This window comes from Emys orbicularis, chromosome 9, assembly GCF_028017835.1.
Source record: "Emys orbicularis isolate rEmyOrb1 chromosome 9, rEmyOrb1.hap1, whole genome shotgun sequence".
NCBI lineage: Eukaryota > Metazoa > Chordata > Testudines > Emydidae > Emys > Emys orbicularis.
This window is the reverse complement of record NC_088691.1, coordinates 89,923,062-89,939,767: the sequence shown is the minus strand read 5'-3', so window position 1 is coordinate 89,939,767 and position 16,706 is coordinate 89,923,062. Positions and strand designations below refer to the sequence as shown.

The following is a 16,706-nucleotide window of genomic DNA, read 5'->3' as shown; positions in this document are numbered from 1 at the left end:
TAGTGTGTGTGTGTGTGTGTATATATAAAATAATATTTTCACACACTCCCGTGTGCATGCACTTGCACATATGGATGTGTAATACAAAACAGCATATATATAGAGAGAGTGTGTGTGTGTGTGTGTATGTGTGCATGTGTGAAAAATATTATATTCTATACACATAGTACATACACACACACACTCACACACAATTTACTCATTTCCATTAAAAGTGCCGTTACACTGAAATAATACCAAATAATGCCCTTCTTCCCCATTAAATAGTCTTTTTCGCAGCTTCTTACCTCCACAGGACTTTCTGTCTGCAGAAAGATAGTACCCAGGATGGCACTCACACTTTGCAAATCCTCTCTCATTTTGACAGATGTGTGAGCATCCTCCATTCCCACTTGTGCAGGGGTCCATCACTGAAAGCAATTAAATTTACTGTCAACTTAAAGGTCATGCTTTTGTCTGAAAATGGTTTTACCTTCCATTGTTACAAGATGATTGTAACTGAGGGTATGTCTACACTGCAATTAAACACCTATGGCTGGCCTGTGTCAGCTGACGGGCTCATGGGGCTTGGGCTGCAGGGCTGTTTAATTGCAGTGTAGACATTAAGGGCTAGTCTACATTGGCAACACTAAAGCGCTGTGAGAGAGCTCTCCCAGTGCTCTAAATAAACCACCTCCATGGGAGGCGCGGCTCCCACCGCTGGTGCCCTGTCTACACTGGTGCTTTACAGCGCTGAAACTTGCTGCGCTCAGGGGGGGTGTTTTTTCACACCCCTGATCGAGAAAGTTGTAAATTGCCAGGGTAGACAAGCCCTAAGGCTCAAGCTGAAGCTTGGGCTCTGGCATCCTGCGAGAGGGATAGGGTCACAAAGCCTGGACTCCAGCCCAAGCCCATATGTCTATACCACAATTAAACAGCCCTGTAGCCTGAGCACTGCAAGCTGAGTCAGCTGATATGGGCCAGCTACAGGTATTTCATTGCAGTGTAGATATACCCGAATGTCTACATGAATGTAGACATTGCTAAAGAGGAACAAATATTTGACAGCACTTTGTTTCCAGTTACATTCACTGTTTCATTATACTCCATTTCCTCTGTTTGTGTGCATCTTTCATACCGCAACAAGAACAGAAAGAACATTTTAAAAAAGATAGGAAAATGTGGTTGAAAATCCACTAAAACAGTGTGTGTGCGCACGTGTACTTTACAGACAGCTATAGTATCAGAAATAACATTTTACTCATTTCATTTTAATTGATTAGATTTCAAAAAATGACATTTCTTTGAATTTGCGTGAATAATGGGGAATCTGAAGAGCTTCATGATGAAGGACACTGTCTTTAGTCCTCTGCCTTTCTTGGTTGATATCTGACATCTGAACAGGCACTTGGCCCATGACAAAGTAGTGGGCTGAAAGAGGCAGAAGATATATAGCAGTTGAGGAACTTTTAATGATGATGTAAAATACACTTGCCTACCTCATGTAAATGATTATTTTAAAAAACATGGAAGGTAAACAAGCAAACAAGATCCTAACACAACTGGGACTAGATTCCTTCCAGCCTTGAGAAACAAGGAACCCACAGTACTAAATTGGCACCTTCCCTATTGTTCTATAATTACTAAGCATCGTCTATCCATTGCTGATGAACTGCTGCCCTCAGTGGCTGGCTAACCCTAATCAGCCCCAATGGTGTCAGAGAGTGAACCTTTACAGTTATTTGCACTGCAGTAATAGAATTCAAAAGCGTCACAACCTTAGGGGCCTGATCAGACTTCCATTTAACTCAACGACTGTTTTGCCCTACCATTTTGGAGACCAGTTGCCCACTCTCGCCTGCTAATGGTCTCATCATTTGGTTCATCTTGATTAACATGAATGTTATACATTCAGCCACACAATAGGCCACACTGACACCAGAACAGGCATAGAAGAAACAACCTCGCTCCAAATCTTCCACTGAAATGCCATCAAGAATTCAGCTCAGATTGACTCTGTGCAGAACAGATTGTACATAAAGTTGGATGGCCAAATCCTCAGGCAAAACTCACTGCAAACATGCTGAGTTGGAAATGAGTAGAACTGCAGGATTTACCCCTTAGTCTTTATATATAGTGTACTGCAGAATAGAAACAATATACAGCTGACTTTTTGATGGGAGTTTTGGCTGAGTAAGGCCACAAGATTTTGCCCCAATCACCTATGACATATGCAAGTGTATACTGCTGGTTATCATTGCCTTGAGAACTGATGAACTAGTTAACACTTGCAAAAGAAGGAGAAAAAAACAGGGTAGTATTATTGTTTTTTATTTGTACAGCAGCTAGCACAATGGGGTTCTGGACTGTGACTATGGTCTCTAGGTGCTGCAGTAATACAAATAATAAATGTCAGACAATTTGGTTTAATATCCTAAAGAGGACAGATGAATCAGAGTGTGATTACTGATAACAAAAACTAAAAATGGACAAAGACTATACCTTATGCTGAGTCATAATTATTACACAAACCATAATTAGGTATGTCTTAATGAGCAATTAAGCAATGTTACTATTTAAATGATTTTGAGTTCCTCCTTTAACTCAAACCAGCAATTAAGCAATGTTACTATTTAAATGATTTTGAGTTCCTCCTTTAACTCAAACCAGCGTTTAAGGCATGTCCAGAATGACCAGGGATCTATGTAATCAGTAACAAGCTCATTAAAGTCAACAAAAGTGAACCTTGCTCTGCAAAAATGTATATTTAATGCAGTCATTGAAAACCTACAGCGGTTTCTGGCCAGCTAGGTGTAAAATAAATTGTAAATAATATATTGTCCAATGCACAAAGGTATGTGCCCCATCTTGTGGTATTGTATTGCTCCTAAAGTGTGCTCACGTCAAGTGCTCTAGGACTTACTTTCGCAGTGTTTGCCATCTCTCTTCAGCTGGTAGCGTGGATGGCAGTGGCACTTGTAGTGGTGATCACTGATCTGAATGCACTCCTGTTCACAGCCCCCATTGTTAACAGTGCAGGAACTGACAGCTAGAGCAAAGGAAGGATGAATGCATGAAAGATGTCAAAAACCGAGCTTCTTTGGAAAAAACTCAAAGGGTACATTGCAGTGCAAAGTGCAATGCAGTTTTCACTTCGGATAGGGCTTTGTGCCGTCTGGGACATCAGCAGGCACAGATTTAAGGGAAAGGCCCAGTTGGCAAATGAAGTGATAGTACCTCAGTGATAGATCCTGGAGTTGGGGTGAGGCAGCCAGAAGGTGAGGGGGGAAATGAAGCGGAGGCAAGGAAGAAATTAATGACCAGCTAGGTACCAGGGAAAAGTTGGGAAAAGCTACAGAAGTGGATGAGAGCTGAAGTGGCCACTGGACCAAGCAGGATCTACAAGCTGTTAGGGACAGATTTACATTAGATCAAAGAGTTGCAACACAGATTGAAGCATTGCAACCCTTTGACGTGAGGTCTGATCTACATCTAAAACATAGGTCGACCTAGCTACATTGCTGAGGGGTATGAAAATTCAGACCCCAGACAGATATAGTTAAGCCAACCTAAGCCATGGTATAGACACCACTAGGTTGATGGAAGAATTCTTCTGGCAACTTAGCTACTGCCTCATGAGGGTGTGGCTTTACTACTGCGATGGAAAAATCCCTTCTGTGACTGTAGCAAGTTTCTTCAGTACAGCTCTATACCCACATAGTTGCAGCACTACAGTTGTGCCGCTGTAGCACTTGTAGTGTAGACATACCGGAGAGTAGCAAAACTGATAAGATGCAGTGGCTGATGGACAGGAACCCCACCAATAAGGTCACAAATAAGTAGCATGGCTGATGTACTCCAGAGTGTAATACCACCTGCTGTTGTTGGGAGGACTACTGGTGGAGTTGGAGGCCCAGAGCAGGGAATACAAGCTTCTACTGTGGCACTATTTTTATTCAGCCTCACAGTTGCAGAGTATAGGGCTGCCCGCACATACTCCCTGCTGCCTCTGCTCCTGCTTTCCCTGACCCAGTTTGGAAGTTTGTGAGAAGGCAATTGAGTTAGAGGGATGGAGCTTTTCTGAGTCTGGTGGTGGTGGGCATCAGGTGGGGTGGGAGGGCAAGATAGTGGGAATGGGTTTTCTGAGCCTAGAGAATGTGTAAGAGTGCATGTGTGATTATATATGTATACACACACACAAATGTGTGTGTACTTGTGCATGTGGGTGAGGGGACTATTCAGACTCTCAGGGGGGAGTATTCGGGGGGGGGGAGGTTCTGAACTGTCACGTGTTGCCAATTTTCGTGATTTTATCATGAGGTTCACACTACATGGTGTTTTTCATAAAGCCCAGTCTTCTGGAGTCATGGGATTGTGTGAGAATCTCTGTTTTCATTTAAAAGAAAAAAGTTTCTAGCCCTCATACACACAGAGATATGCTTGAAAATTACCTGAGTGCACATTTAAGGCTCAAAAACTAGAAAACAAATTAAAAAGCACCCCAATTTCTTTGGTGGAATTTCCATATTTTTAAGCCAATCATGATGTTTTGGCATATGACATGATTTTTGAACACTTGGGACTAGCGATATTGGGCGCGGGGGGGTGCAGGGGTGGAGTTCTCAGCCTGGGGCATAGGTGTGTGTGTGTGAGGAGGGGGTCATTTTGAGTTTTGGGGTTGGGATGGAGGGAACAGAGAGGGGCATGGTTTGGGTGTCTGGGCTGAGTGCTAGAGAAAATGGATTCAACTGGTGGTGGCAGCAGCAGTGTGTGCTGTGGTGAGATGGCAGGGTAAGAACCTAAATCAAAGGGCAGAGTTTGAGACTAGGGGAGAACAGCAAAGTGAGTCACAGAGATGTAATTACTATTTCCTCCACACGCTATTAACTGTAAAGCATTTGAGGTTTTTTTATTGTGAAGTGGGAGGTGAAGGGAGAAGGAAGTGGATGTCTCTTTTTCTTCCCACCTATCCACCAATCCCACTTATGGGCCAGCAAAAAACTTCCCTTTGATACTTTTGACTATGGTCTCCCAGTTTTTCACTTTGATAACATGATCATACTCAAGAAGTCAGAAGTGTAGAGGGTGCTATCTGCAGTGCCTCCATTTATTTTCGGCACCAGCTGCCACTGTGTAGACTATATAATTTACAAATCAATCATTTCCCCTGTACTTACTTGGCAAGACCTGTACTCAGGACTCCATGTTTGCCCCTCATCAGCTGATAACAAAGCTTTGGATGCAGCACTTTCTGCTCTGCTCTTCAAAGTTGCAAAGTCAACAGTTGCAAAAAAATGCAGACACCCTCAAACTCAGGTTGTGGCATAAAAATGGACATAAATATATGTGTAACTTTTAAATCTACTCGCGTATCTTCTAGGGCCAAATCCTGGGATCTGCTATACAGAACCCTGCCTCTCCCTAACCATTTCCATTGTCGAAGGGTTTCATCACAACAGAGGAGGGGCAGGGTTTGCCCCTTAATGATCTGGGTTCTTAAACTGTTAACTTCTACATTTTTTTAAAATATCTGTACAAAGTTTTTTGCTGTTCACTGTTAGATGTATATATATCCCATGTGATTGGTACATACAGTCTCTTAAGAATCAGGCTCTAGCACTGCATTCTATAGCCTAAACTGATTAGAGAGAGGAACTGTAACCTCTGAATCTGATGTGTTTTGCATTTAGTGACACGGCAAATCCTGGATGATAGTTTGGTGGGTAACATTTCTTTGTCTCCTTTACTCTTAACCCTGGTGCGAAGGAGGCCCCACATAACAAAAATGGATCCTGACAGTTCTAGTGTACAGAGCGAGAATCAGAGGAACCAGTTGACATAAGGGATTTATGCATTAGAGTCAAAGAGCCATATTTGCCTTTCACTTCCAGTAGCATCAAAGGGAATAAACTCCAGTGCAGTCAGTGGATTTCCAGGCACCAATCAGCTCAACTTTAAGTCAGATGTTAAAATATTCTATATGCTCAAGTTGGGAGAAACAAAAAAATACTGAGACATGAAAGGCTTTGGTTATTTTAATGGCCTAATCCATAGAGAAGATCAACACATCTAGAAATGGCTACAATATGAATGGAGATTTGTAGGACAAAAATCTAAAAAAGCTAGGAAAGAAAAAGAAATGATGGAGGTTTCAATTCGGATGGGACGATGGCAAAAAACAAAGTATCATCAAAGGACCAATGTACAAAACTGTACATTCTACTGTATGTAACTGAACAGGCCAAACTATTTTAGAGAGATTGATCTTCCCATAATACATTCACAACTGTCATTAATGAGATTGGGGGAAGAGACCACATAAATTAGTTTCCTACAAAAATGAATATTTGAGGATACACTGTAGGCACTGGAATGGGGCAGGGGCAGTGAGTTATATGGGCCTGTGGTGCCCGTGCTCCAGCAAATCAAGGGCTCCACTAATATTAGGGACCGGGTCTCTCCCCTGGCCCTGCCTGCTGCCCAGCATGCCTCCCCCGGAGCACTCCCTGCTTGCGCCCTGGGCAGTGGGTGGCTGCCCTGCCGCTTCGCTCCCTCACTGGCCACTGCTGGCTACAAAAGGGAGCGGTGCCGGCGCCAGGCTGAGGCGGCGACGCAGCTGCTGCCTGCGGAGCGTGGAGGTGCACACATGATGGCAGCCCCCCCACCCCCGAGCATCCACCACAAGAGGCGAGGGGGCTTCCTAGACCTGAGAGGGGCCCAGCATCTAGGAGCATGTGAAGTGACAGTGTTGGGTGAGTGTGCTGCTGCGGGGAAGTGGGGGGCCCCTCCCCCAGAACTCACTGCTGCCGGCGGGGAGAGAGCTGGGGGGAGTCCTCCTCTCTGGCCCCAGCCCTGGGGCAGCCTGCCTGCACCCCAAACTCAAACTCCTCATCCCCAGCCCTGCCCCACCTCAGAGCCCGCATCCCCAGCCCGAGTCCTCACCACCCCACACCCCAACCCTCTGCCCCAGCCCTGAGCCCCCTCCTGCACCGTGAACCCCTCATTCCCAGCCCCACTGCACAGCCCTCACCCCCGCACTCCAATCCTCTGCCCTAGCCCTGAACCCCCTCCCACACCCCAAAACCTTCATCTCCAGCCCTCCCCAACCCTCACCCCCCCCACACACACACCTCGCACATTGTGCAATATAGGGAAACTGTTAAACTCTTAATGTAAAAATGGCCTGGAAACAGTATTTAAAAATATATATATTGGGGGTGGGGGTGGGGGGGGGAGACTTGGACCCATTCTGGGCACCACCAAAAATTATACAAACCTGCCGCCCCTGGAATGGGGTTCATAAGAGGTTATAATACTTTTATTGATTCAAAATTCTCTTTAATGCAATGGAAGCTGGATGGGGCTCAACACGTAGGAGTGCTGGGAGAACTTCAGCAACGTTCTGTTCAGTAAAGCACCCCAAACCTGGATGTTTATTAGAAGTTTGTCCCACCCTCTTGGGTCTGCAAAAATTGGCTGCAATCTTATGAGAATGTGCTTACATATTCATCTGAAACCTCCAGGTCATATATATTAGAAACTCTGCCTCCCTCACGTGGTTTTTTGTTTTTGTTTTTTTGGGGGGGAGCACTTTTGTTCCTCTAAGTTCCTTCAAAAAGAAAAATAATGGTGGGGGGAAAAGTGAACAGAACATTTCACAGTCTTCAAACAAGCTTGGTTTGGGTTCAGCCTAGAACTGGGCAAAGGTTTTGTGCCAAGGGATGTTGGTTTCTTCTATAGTCAAGAGAATAATTTTCCAAAACCAATGTATTTGGAGGAAGTAGCCTCTTTTTCTGCTTCATGAATATGCATGAGCAGCTTGCTATTTTCTCAAAAGTATTTGCATTTTCTGAACAAATATTGTTACAAATGTTTTACACTACTGGAAATTCTAGATGTTTTGCTTAGTTGTGACAGGTCAGAAGAGACACATATTTTTGTTTCTGCTTTCTGATCAGATGAGTGTTCCAACATTTATATTCGAATTGTTATACCAGACACAACCAGCAGTCCATCCAGACCAGTATCCTGTCATTGACGGTGGCCAGTGCCAGATGCTTCAGAGGAAGATGCCAGAATTTCCATAATGGACAATCCTGGAATAACATTTTAATAGGGAAAGTTTCTTCCTAGCCCTTGTCAGTTAGTGTTTGGCTTATGGTCCGATGCATGAGTGTTTCTTATAGCCTTTATATTTTTTATCCTGTCTAAATAGTTGAAACTAAACAGTCCTAATCTTTTCATATCTTTATTATGAGTATATTATCACCCTGTCTTTTCATATGTATCTCTCTCCATGCTTCTGATCATTCTTGTCATTCATCTCTGGACTCTTCAATATTTATCTGTATCATTTTTGAGAGGAGATAACCAGAACTGAATATAGCATTCAAAAATAGATTTGAATACTTTTGTCACAAATACTTGCATGTGTGGATTAAAGTTCAATTTCCTTGAATTGGGGAGGATTGGAAACTTGCCATCTGTGGTTATTTGTGTTAGTAGAAAACTTGATTGCAAGTTGTTCACAGTAAGTAAATGAAAAAGGTCAAGCACATGGGCCAGGTCAATTCATTTGAACATTTGAATATTTGCCATTGCTTTCTGTAAATTATCATCTCTCTTTTTTTCCAAACCAGTTTATCCATCTCTAGTATGAAGTTGCTTGACCACTATTGGCCAAATTCTGTGCTCACGGTGCTATAATTCAGAAGTAACCCAATTGACTTCAGTGGAGATACCTTTGGTTCATCCTAGTGTGAGCATTGGATTTGGCTACCTTCCCTTATTGCACTGAAAAATATGAATGATTCCAGCCAAATCTGGACAATTATTTACCATATATTGATGAGTTTGGTTTCTTTAACATGCTACATTTCCTTTACCCGTTCCCCTAGTCTCCAAACAAATGAGCCAAGATATGATTTAAACATCTCCTTACTCTGGACTACTTTTAACTCCCCAAAACATTGAACTCTTTGCTTGTGTATAAACCCACAACAAAGCTAAAAGGACTAGTTTTTTATTTTAAAAAATCCTCCCACATCCTGAATAATGGTACAGTTTATGTTTGTTCTAGTTATGCCAATAAATTTATTGCTGTGAATACTAGAAATGACCAACAGCACATTTGGCTATTCTTAAAGCATACCCAAGTGACTGAATACAAGAAGTGAAAGGAAGAAAAGAATATGAGTGAATGAATTCAGCAGATGTGAAACAATCATACCTAATTGGGCTGTTTTTCTCATATTAACTAGACAGTAAACGGGATTTAAAACAATTAAAATAAACAGAACTGTTTTCTTCCCCAAATGTGTGGCTTTACAAAACATTTTCATCCTTTTTACCAAGTTTGACTACTGCTATTTGACTTGTGTGGTAATTTCCCTGGAGATCTTTTTCTTTTTTTAGCATGACATGGAACTACAGATCTCTTTTAGTACACAGCATCCAAGGTAAGAAAACCAGGATCTGGTAATCCTTTCACAAATGTAAAACTTGATATTGCATTCACTTCCACCAGATGAGATGTGGGTGCACATTGTGTTCTCATTCACATCAACCTAAAACAGCAGAAGCTCTGTGCTATAATCAGTGGATTCATACCAGTAAAACTGAGAGGACGATTTGGACTCTCTCTCTCTCTCTCCAATCTGAGAACTAAATTCTACACTCGTTTATATGCCCACTCAGCCTCACAGCTGAAGCCAATCTGCAAGAGATCAGACTCTGGCCCTTCGCCTAATCCTTGTGAAGAAAATAAGAACACAGTTGTTACCATTAATTTAAAACATAAAATAAATAAATACGCGCACCCTGTGAGGCAAGCTGAACGCTTGGCCGCACACGTGTTAATTGCTAGTTTGCAGTGTTGGTCCCAGGATATGGGATTTCACCAACAGAAGTTAGTACAATCAAAGATATTCCCTCACCCACCTTGTCTCTCTTAAGTGCTAGTTGTCCATCAGAACCAATACACCATTTTAAGATTCTTAAATTAAAAAGCAGCATCCTTCCTTCCCTCAGCCATGTGGCCTGTGGCAAAGGTACTGTGGGGAGGAAACCGCCACAGACTGAAGCTGGCACAGCAGCTTCAGGAACAGCTTAAGCAGGGACATATTCCTGTGGTTTCCACAAATCGGTGGTTTCTGGCCAAAAATCATGTTGTTGAAAAACTGCTGATCAGCTCCGGCCATCAATTTGCTTTCTGCAGTTTCACTCTGAACATTCTTTCCCTTCTGCAGACTGGATGTTTGCTCCACACTCTCCCTCTTGATTTCCAGTCTCTTCCTGCCCCTTCCCTTCTTTAATGTGTCTCTCGTGGCTCTTTGCAGCACATGATTTTAAAACACTGTGTGATTTAATTGTTAACCAATCTAAGTGATTAAACAATCAGGATGCTTTTACTATGTTACTACCCAATTGGTCAGTCCTTTTGCTGTGAGACTAATAAATAGTAAATGAAACAATGAGTTCACACTACTGGGTAACGTTGATCGCTAATTTGGCTCCTGAACCACTGATGTCTAAGTATCATTGCACTACCTAATAGGCACTACCATAATAAACATGTTATTTATAAATAAATAAATAAATAAATAAATAAATAAATAACATCATTCTAGTGACCAAAATTTGCTATCTGGTACTGTTTGGTGGTGTAAGTCGGTGGTTTTCAATCTTTCTCGACTATTGTGTCCCTTTCAGGAGTCTGAAGCCCGAGCCCCACTGCTCAGGGCTCAAGCCCAAGCCCTGCTGCCTGAGGCTGAAGCATATAACTTAGCTTCACGGGAGGCCCCTGTGGCATGAGGCCCCGGGCAATTGCCACCACATAATGCTGGCCCTGCACTTGTGATCCCACCCCCCTTAAACCCATCCTGCGACTCCCCGGGGGGTCACGATCCCCAGGTTGATAAACACTGATCTAGATGAGTTGACGTACCTCCTGGAAGATCTCTGCCTACCCCCAGGGGTACACATATCCCTGGTTGAGAACCACTGATCTAAGTGAATAGAGTTTGGTAGTGTCAGGACAATTCCCAGTGGACAGGATTCACTAAAAAGTGTTATCACAACTGGAACCCTACCATAGTCTGAGCAGAGAGGCGAAGGCCTGAAATGAGCTTTGGAGATTCACCCATCCTCTTAACCAAGATATGACCCCTCCAGGTCAGAGCTGAGTAATGCAGTGTGTGGAAGACAGCACACACTCTGCCAGTGTGGGTAGACACTGTGGGTAGACCCACACTCTGCCAGTAATAACTATAATAATCAGGGCACCATTAAGACAATTTGCACAATCTCTAAATTCACATATAAACTTTAGTAGTAGAAGAAGAAACCTAGAATCTGGGATCTTTAGGAATAGATTAAACAAAAAGGAATGTACTTTGTGTGTAGCCTTTTCTTTTCTTAAACTCCGGCTCTTGTACCCAGTAGTACAACACTGATTTTGTTGGCTGAGCAAAGCGAAGTCTTACAGATTTGAGTTGAGTGTTACATCTTCATCACCAGCAGGACTGCAGCAGATCAAGGAGTTGGTCTAGGAGTGTAATTTAGCTGTTCAAGGACAGTTTTAAATATTCCTGTGGGAATTCTGCACCAATGCTCAATGCAGAATTTGTGCAGAATTATTGTTCTGTGCAGAATTTCATCTTTCCCTGGAGAATTGGTGCTGCAGAGCTGCTGGCTGCCTCTAGGGGCTGCTGGATCCAGCAGACCCCATTTCTCCAGCCCCCAAATACAGCGGGTGGGAGGCAAGGTGGAGGGTGCCGGGCAGCTGCGGATCCCAGCATGTCCTGAAGGAAGGAAGAAGCATGCAGGAAACTCCGTACAAGCCCGCAACCCAGCATCAGGCTGTTTCTCTCTCTGGATCCCTGCGGGGTAGGGGTGTGGGTGTCTGGGATGGGGGGGAGGTGCACCGTGGCTGGGCTCTGGGAGGAAGGGGGTGCGGTGTCTGGGATGCGGGTACCCCACAGCTGGGCTTTGGAGAAAAAGGGGTGTGGATGTCGGAGACGGGAGGGGCAGAGTTTTCGCCCAAGATGTGCCCCGCTGGCACATGTGACACACCCAGACTGAAGCACCCAACAAAAGCATAACAGAGAAACAGGAACTGGGTCATCGTAGGGATTTCTTTAACTTTCTGCTCCTGGGAGAATCTTTTTTGATGCTTGTATTGCTACAGACATACTTGCTGACTGGTATTTTGAAATAAATTACTAAAATAATTGAAACTGGTGTGATTATATGGTGTTATTTTGACAAATAAAAGATACAGAATTTTGCAGAATTTTAAAATACTGTGCACAGAATTTTTAATTTTTTGGTCCAGAATTCCCTCAGGAGTATTTAGAGAGTGAGGTGGCTACACTCTGAGTGAGGAAGAGATTGAAGAGTTTGTACAGGGGCGATATGGCTACAGCGGGAATAAAGAACTATCCAGACTGGATCAGAACGCACTTAGCTCCAGAAGCACAGACCTCTACTCTGTGAGTTAAAGGATCAGCACAAAATAAATACTGCAGCATGTGGCCATGATTAAGAGTTCTGCCTCCATCATGCATCCATCCCAATGTGTTCTGTGGATAAGATTTAAAACAAAACCCAAACAAGCATACAGAACTGGGTATCTTGAGAAATATTTAAACGCTGACCTATTTTTAACATAAAAATTCATAACAAAGGAGAAGTTAAGGAAGAGGCAGTGGGTGCAGGGGGAAAGTTGGTGATTTGTGCACTCACCATAAGTCAAAACTGACCTTTGAGAAGGTATCTAAATAGTTTTAACCCTGTTGAAAGGACCCGCCACCTTACTCAAAACAAAACAAAAACCAACCTTCAACACCAGCTGTTTCTCCAGCTACCACCCTATCTCCCTCTAAACTCATCTAGTGGGCAGATTACAACTGTTGCCTTGAGTTCCTCTCCTCCAAGTCCAGCCTGGATCTCCTCCAGTGGGCTTCTGCCCACTCTGCTCCATCACACCTGCTTTCACCAGTCATTAATGATCTCTTGTCCGTATCTTAGAGCTTCTACTTCCTCATCCTCCTCCTGAGCTCTTTGTGGCTTTCAACATGGCTAATGATACCCATTTGCTTGACATGCTCTACCTCTCTTCCCCCAACTTTCATGACACAGCTTGTGAAATCTCACAGGGTCAGAGCCTGAGGTGGTATTGTGTGGTTATTACTTACAGCAAAATATCTATCATTGGTTGGGTTGGAGAACAGAACTCAATGTGAGGAAAGTCTGTAAATGTTTGTATTTTTTCCCAATCACAATTTTACTATGGAAAATAATACACCCTGTTTTCCTACACTTGTAGCTCTCTTTTCCCTGAAATAGGCCTTAAGCTAGGTGTAATATTTACTTACCTATGCAGGTGCGTCCATCAGCATGGAGTCTGTATCCCATATCGCATATGCAATAGAAGGAGTCCAGAGTGTTAACACAGCTCTGCTGGCACCCTCCATTCACTACTGCACATTCATCGATATCTAGAGAAGGAAGACAGATGGCGGAGATTACAATGTCATTTCAATGTCAGCCTCAGAGAAGAGACACATTATTTCTCCTGGACAGTAGATAGCATGTATGTGGTGCAGCGCTTACATTGATGCTGCTGCTGATCTTTACTTCTTTGATTTAATTTGGTTCTGCTGTATAAACAAAACACTGAAGATGGAAACGTTGAGTTCTTCAAAGTTCCAGAGAACTGGCATTGCCTGGCTTCTCTCTGCTTCTTAAGCACTTGATAATTGGACAGATCTGTGACATGCATGCTTCCTTGGGGGCAGGAAAAATATATATGGAAAGAATTACAATAACCTAACACATATGAGCTTGCAGTCACCACAGGATAAACATCTGGCATTTGAAGATGCTGTATGCAGAGTTCCTTTTGTGTCAAGCCCTTAACTCTATTAATTGGGGTCCTCATGTGCAATGGGGCAGAGTACTGAAGAAGAAGTGGGAAAAGACATAAGAACACAGATAATGTTTTAATTTGTTAATGAACTATTTCTTTCACTAATTTTATGTATCTGGGGCCTGCACTTGCTCCTACTGAAGTGAATGGGAGCCTTAGAATTCACTTCAGTGGAAACAGGAGCAGTATCTTGTGCCACACAACTTCTGTGACCCCTATCTCCTTGAACTCTAGCTGATGTTCTTGATGGTTACCTTAAATTTTTTCCTTTCTCAAATGGCCTAAGAATCATGGAAGAGCTGTTACCAACTCATCTCCAGCTCTGAGAACAAAGCAAGCAACTTTCTATGTCTCACTTCAGAAAAGCACTGTGTGCTATACTCTGGGCTATACCTCAAATTTCTCTCAGATAAAGAGGAAAAATGGCACTGAATCAGCTTGAGAACATTTCTGAAATCTTTTGCCTGACAGTAAGGGTAAGTTGGGAGGACAAGCTTGAGTACATTTGCAGCCATAACAGGTTTTAAATAGATCCACAAAACTGAACATTTTACAAGGTTCTGAAGGGTTTTGGATAAGCAGCTTCCATATCTTTTCAGCAACACTAGAACAGTTTAAATGGCAACATATTGGAGTACTGATGCCACTGAATCAAAAATCACTACAGAAGTACTGAGGGGGCCTTATCCAAAATTTATGGAGACTCCTGTTGGCTTCAACAGGCTTTGGATCAGGTGCTATGAGTGCCCAAAAATGCTTACCTACCCAGCCACACATAAATGGAATGTGGTTGAGGAGCCTGGGTTTCAAGGCAATACAGGCCTTGCCTACACTGGTGGTGGTGTCTAGGGTATGTGTAACTACACGCCACAGTGAAAATAAGGTTGCATCCACACTGTGGTGTGTAGTTACACATGGCAGTGAAAGGCTCTGTCAGGGAGAGGCTCTGGAAAAGTTGCCAGAACCTTTCATTGTGGCGAGAAAAGTCTCTGGCAGTGCCAGAGCAGTGCTTCACCGTCTACACTGCTATGTATACCTGTGCTGGGAGGGCGTGCAGCATGTATTCTACCTTCTGCCATAAGCGTAGGCATAGCCTAAGAGGGAGCCCACAAAGAGGGGAAAGTCTGAAACTGTTACTGGGGGGGAAATGTATTTTGAACGAGAAACACTGAGTAGAGAGAATCAGGAAAATGAGGCCGGAGAGGGAGATTTTTTTTCATTATATGTTTGATGAAAAGTGTCTGGTTTTTATATTCACATTGTTATATTTCTGCTTTGCATTTAATTTTTTATGATTTATGTTTTTAATACTTTTATGTTTATTTCATTAAAAAAATCCAATAAAAATTAAATGAAAAAGGACAAGTTTTAAAGACACGGAAAGACAAGATTTCCTAAGCTTCTCCTGGCCATAAGGAAATGTTTTTATAAAGTTCATTGTTAATACTTCACATGTGAAATTCACTCATCTAAAATAAAGCCCTGGTGTTGACTAGTGTTTAAATTCAAACCGTTTGCCTACATACATCACTTACCACCGCGTCTCTCAAATATGCTGTTTTATTAGGCTACATACTGTATATTTCCTTCTGGCTGGAGACATCTGGAATCTTTTTCTTCTCAAGAAAAGTTGTTTGAAATGTAAACAGTAAACAGAGCATGCTATTCATCTTCATGTATATTATACAATGTCACATTAAGAATTCATTCATGAACTTTTTCCTCATTGATAATAATACATCAGGAAAGTCACACAATCCAATTCTTTAAAAATGCTGAGAAACTGTGTAAAAATAATTGTCAAGATAATTAAAAGCTACTGTTATAAGAATCCTTTTATCTGCCCAATAAATGATGTTTTTCACCTTAAATCATATGTCCAGTTACCACTAAAAAGTATCAAGAAAAAATAAAAACCCAGAAACTAGTTGCCGAAATGCTTTTACCAACTACGGTAAAGAATTTAAAAACAAAAACAAAAAACAAACAAAAAATGAACAACAAGGTTAAAGAAAAAACTAGGAAGCAGCAGAACTATGAGGCATAATTTTTAGCCTCATATTATTATCTGTTTTCCTCAAGGATCTTCATTACTGTGAACTTTCAAGTATACAATAAAAGACAAATTATCTAACATATGGCTGTAAAATGGGATGCCTGCACTTCTTAATAAATGGAAAGGACACACAAAGGTCAAGATATTATTAACAAAAGGAGTGATTGAAGTTAGAGGCCTAAATCCAGTTTTATATATTTAAATAAGTAACTTGATTTTCAAGAAGGGCTGTGCACCCAAGAGCTCCAACAGACTTCTGTGATCCTTTAAACTTTGTTCCTACTTTTCTCAATAGGTCAACATTTTACTTGAGTTGAAGGCATAACTCACCAGCCTCACTCTGATGCACAGGTTCCTCATTAACTTCTCCGATATTTTTGAAAACTCATGGCGATCGGGGGAGGTCCCGGATGACTGGAAAAAGGCTAATGTAGTGCCCATCTTTAAAAAAGGGAAGAAGGAGGATCCGGGGAACTACAGGCCAGTCAGCCTCACCTCAGTCCCTGGAAAAATCATGGAGCAGGTCCTCAAGGAATCAATTATGAAACACTTAGAGGAGAGGAAAGTGATCAGGAACAGTCAGCATGGATTCACCAAGGGGAAGTCGTGCCTGACTAACCTAATTGCCTTCTATGAGGAGATAACTGGCTCTGTGGATGAGGGGAAAGCAGTGGATGTGTTATTCCTTGACTTTAGCAAAGCTTTTGATACGGTCTCCCACAGTATTCTTGCTGCCAAGTT

General features: G+C 42.5%; 1 protein-coding gene across 1 annotated transcript in view; it reads right to left on the bottom strand.

Annotated features, from left to right (window-relative positions):
• The window catches only part of LOC135883712 (multiple epidermal growth factor-like domains protein 6), a 276,711-nt gene that overhangs the window by 69,902 nt on the left and 190,103 nt on the right, over positions 1-16,706 (bottom strand). The window contains 3 exon segments of the mRNA XM_065410949.1: positions 288-410; positions 2,903-3,028; positions 13,356-13,478. Coding sequence (XP_065267021.1) covers positions 288-410; positions 2,903-3,028; positions 13,356-13,478 — 372 coding nt within the window.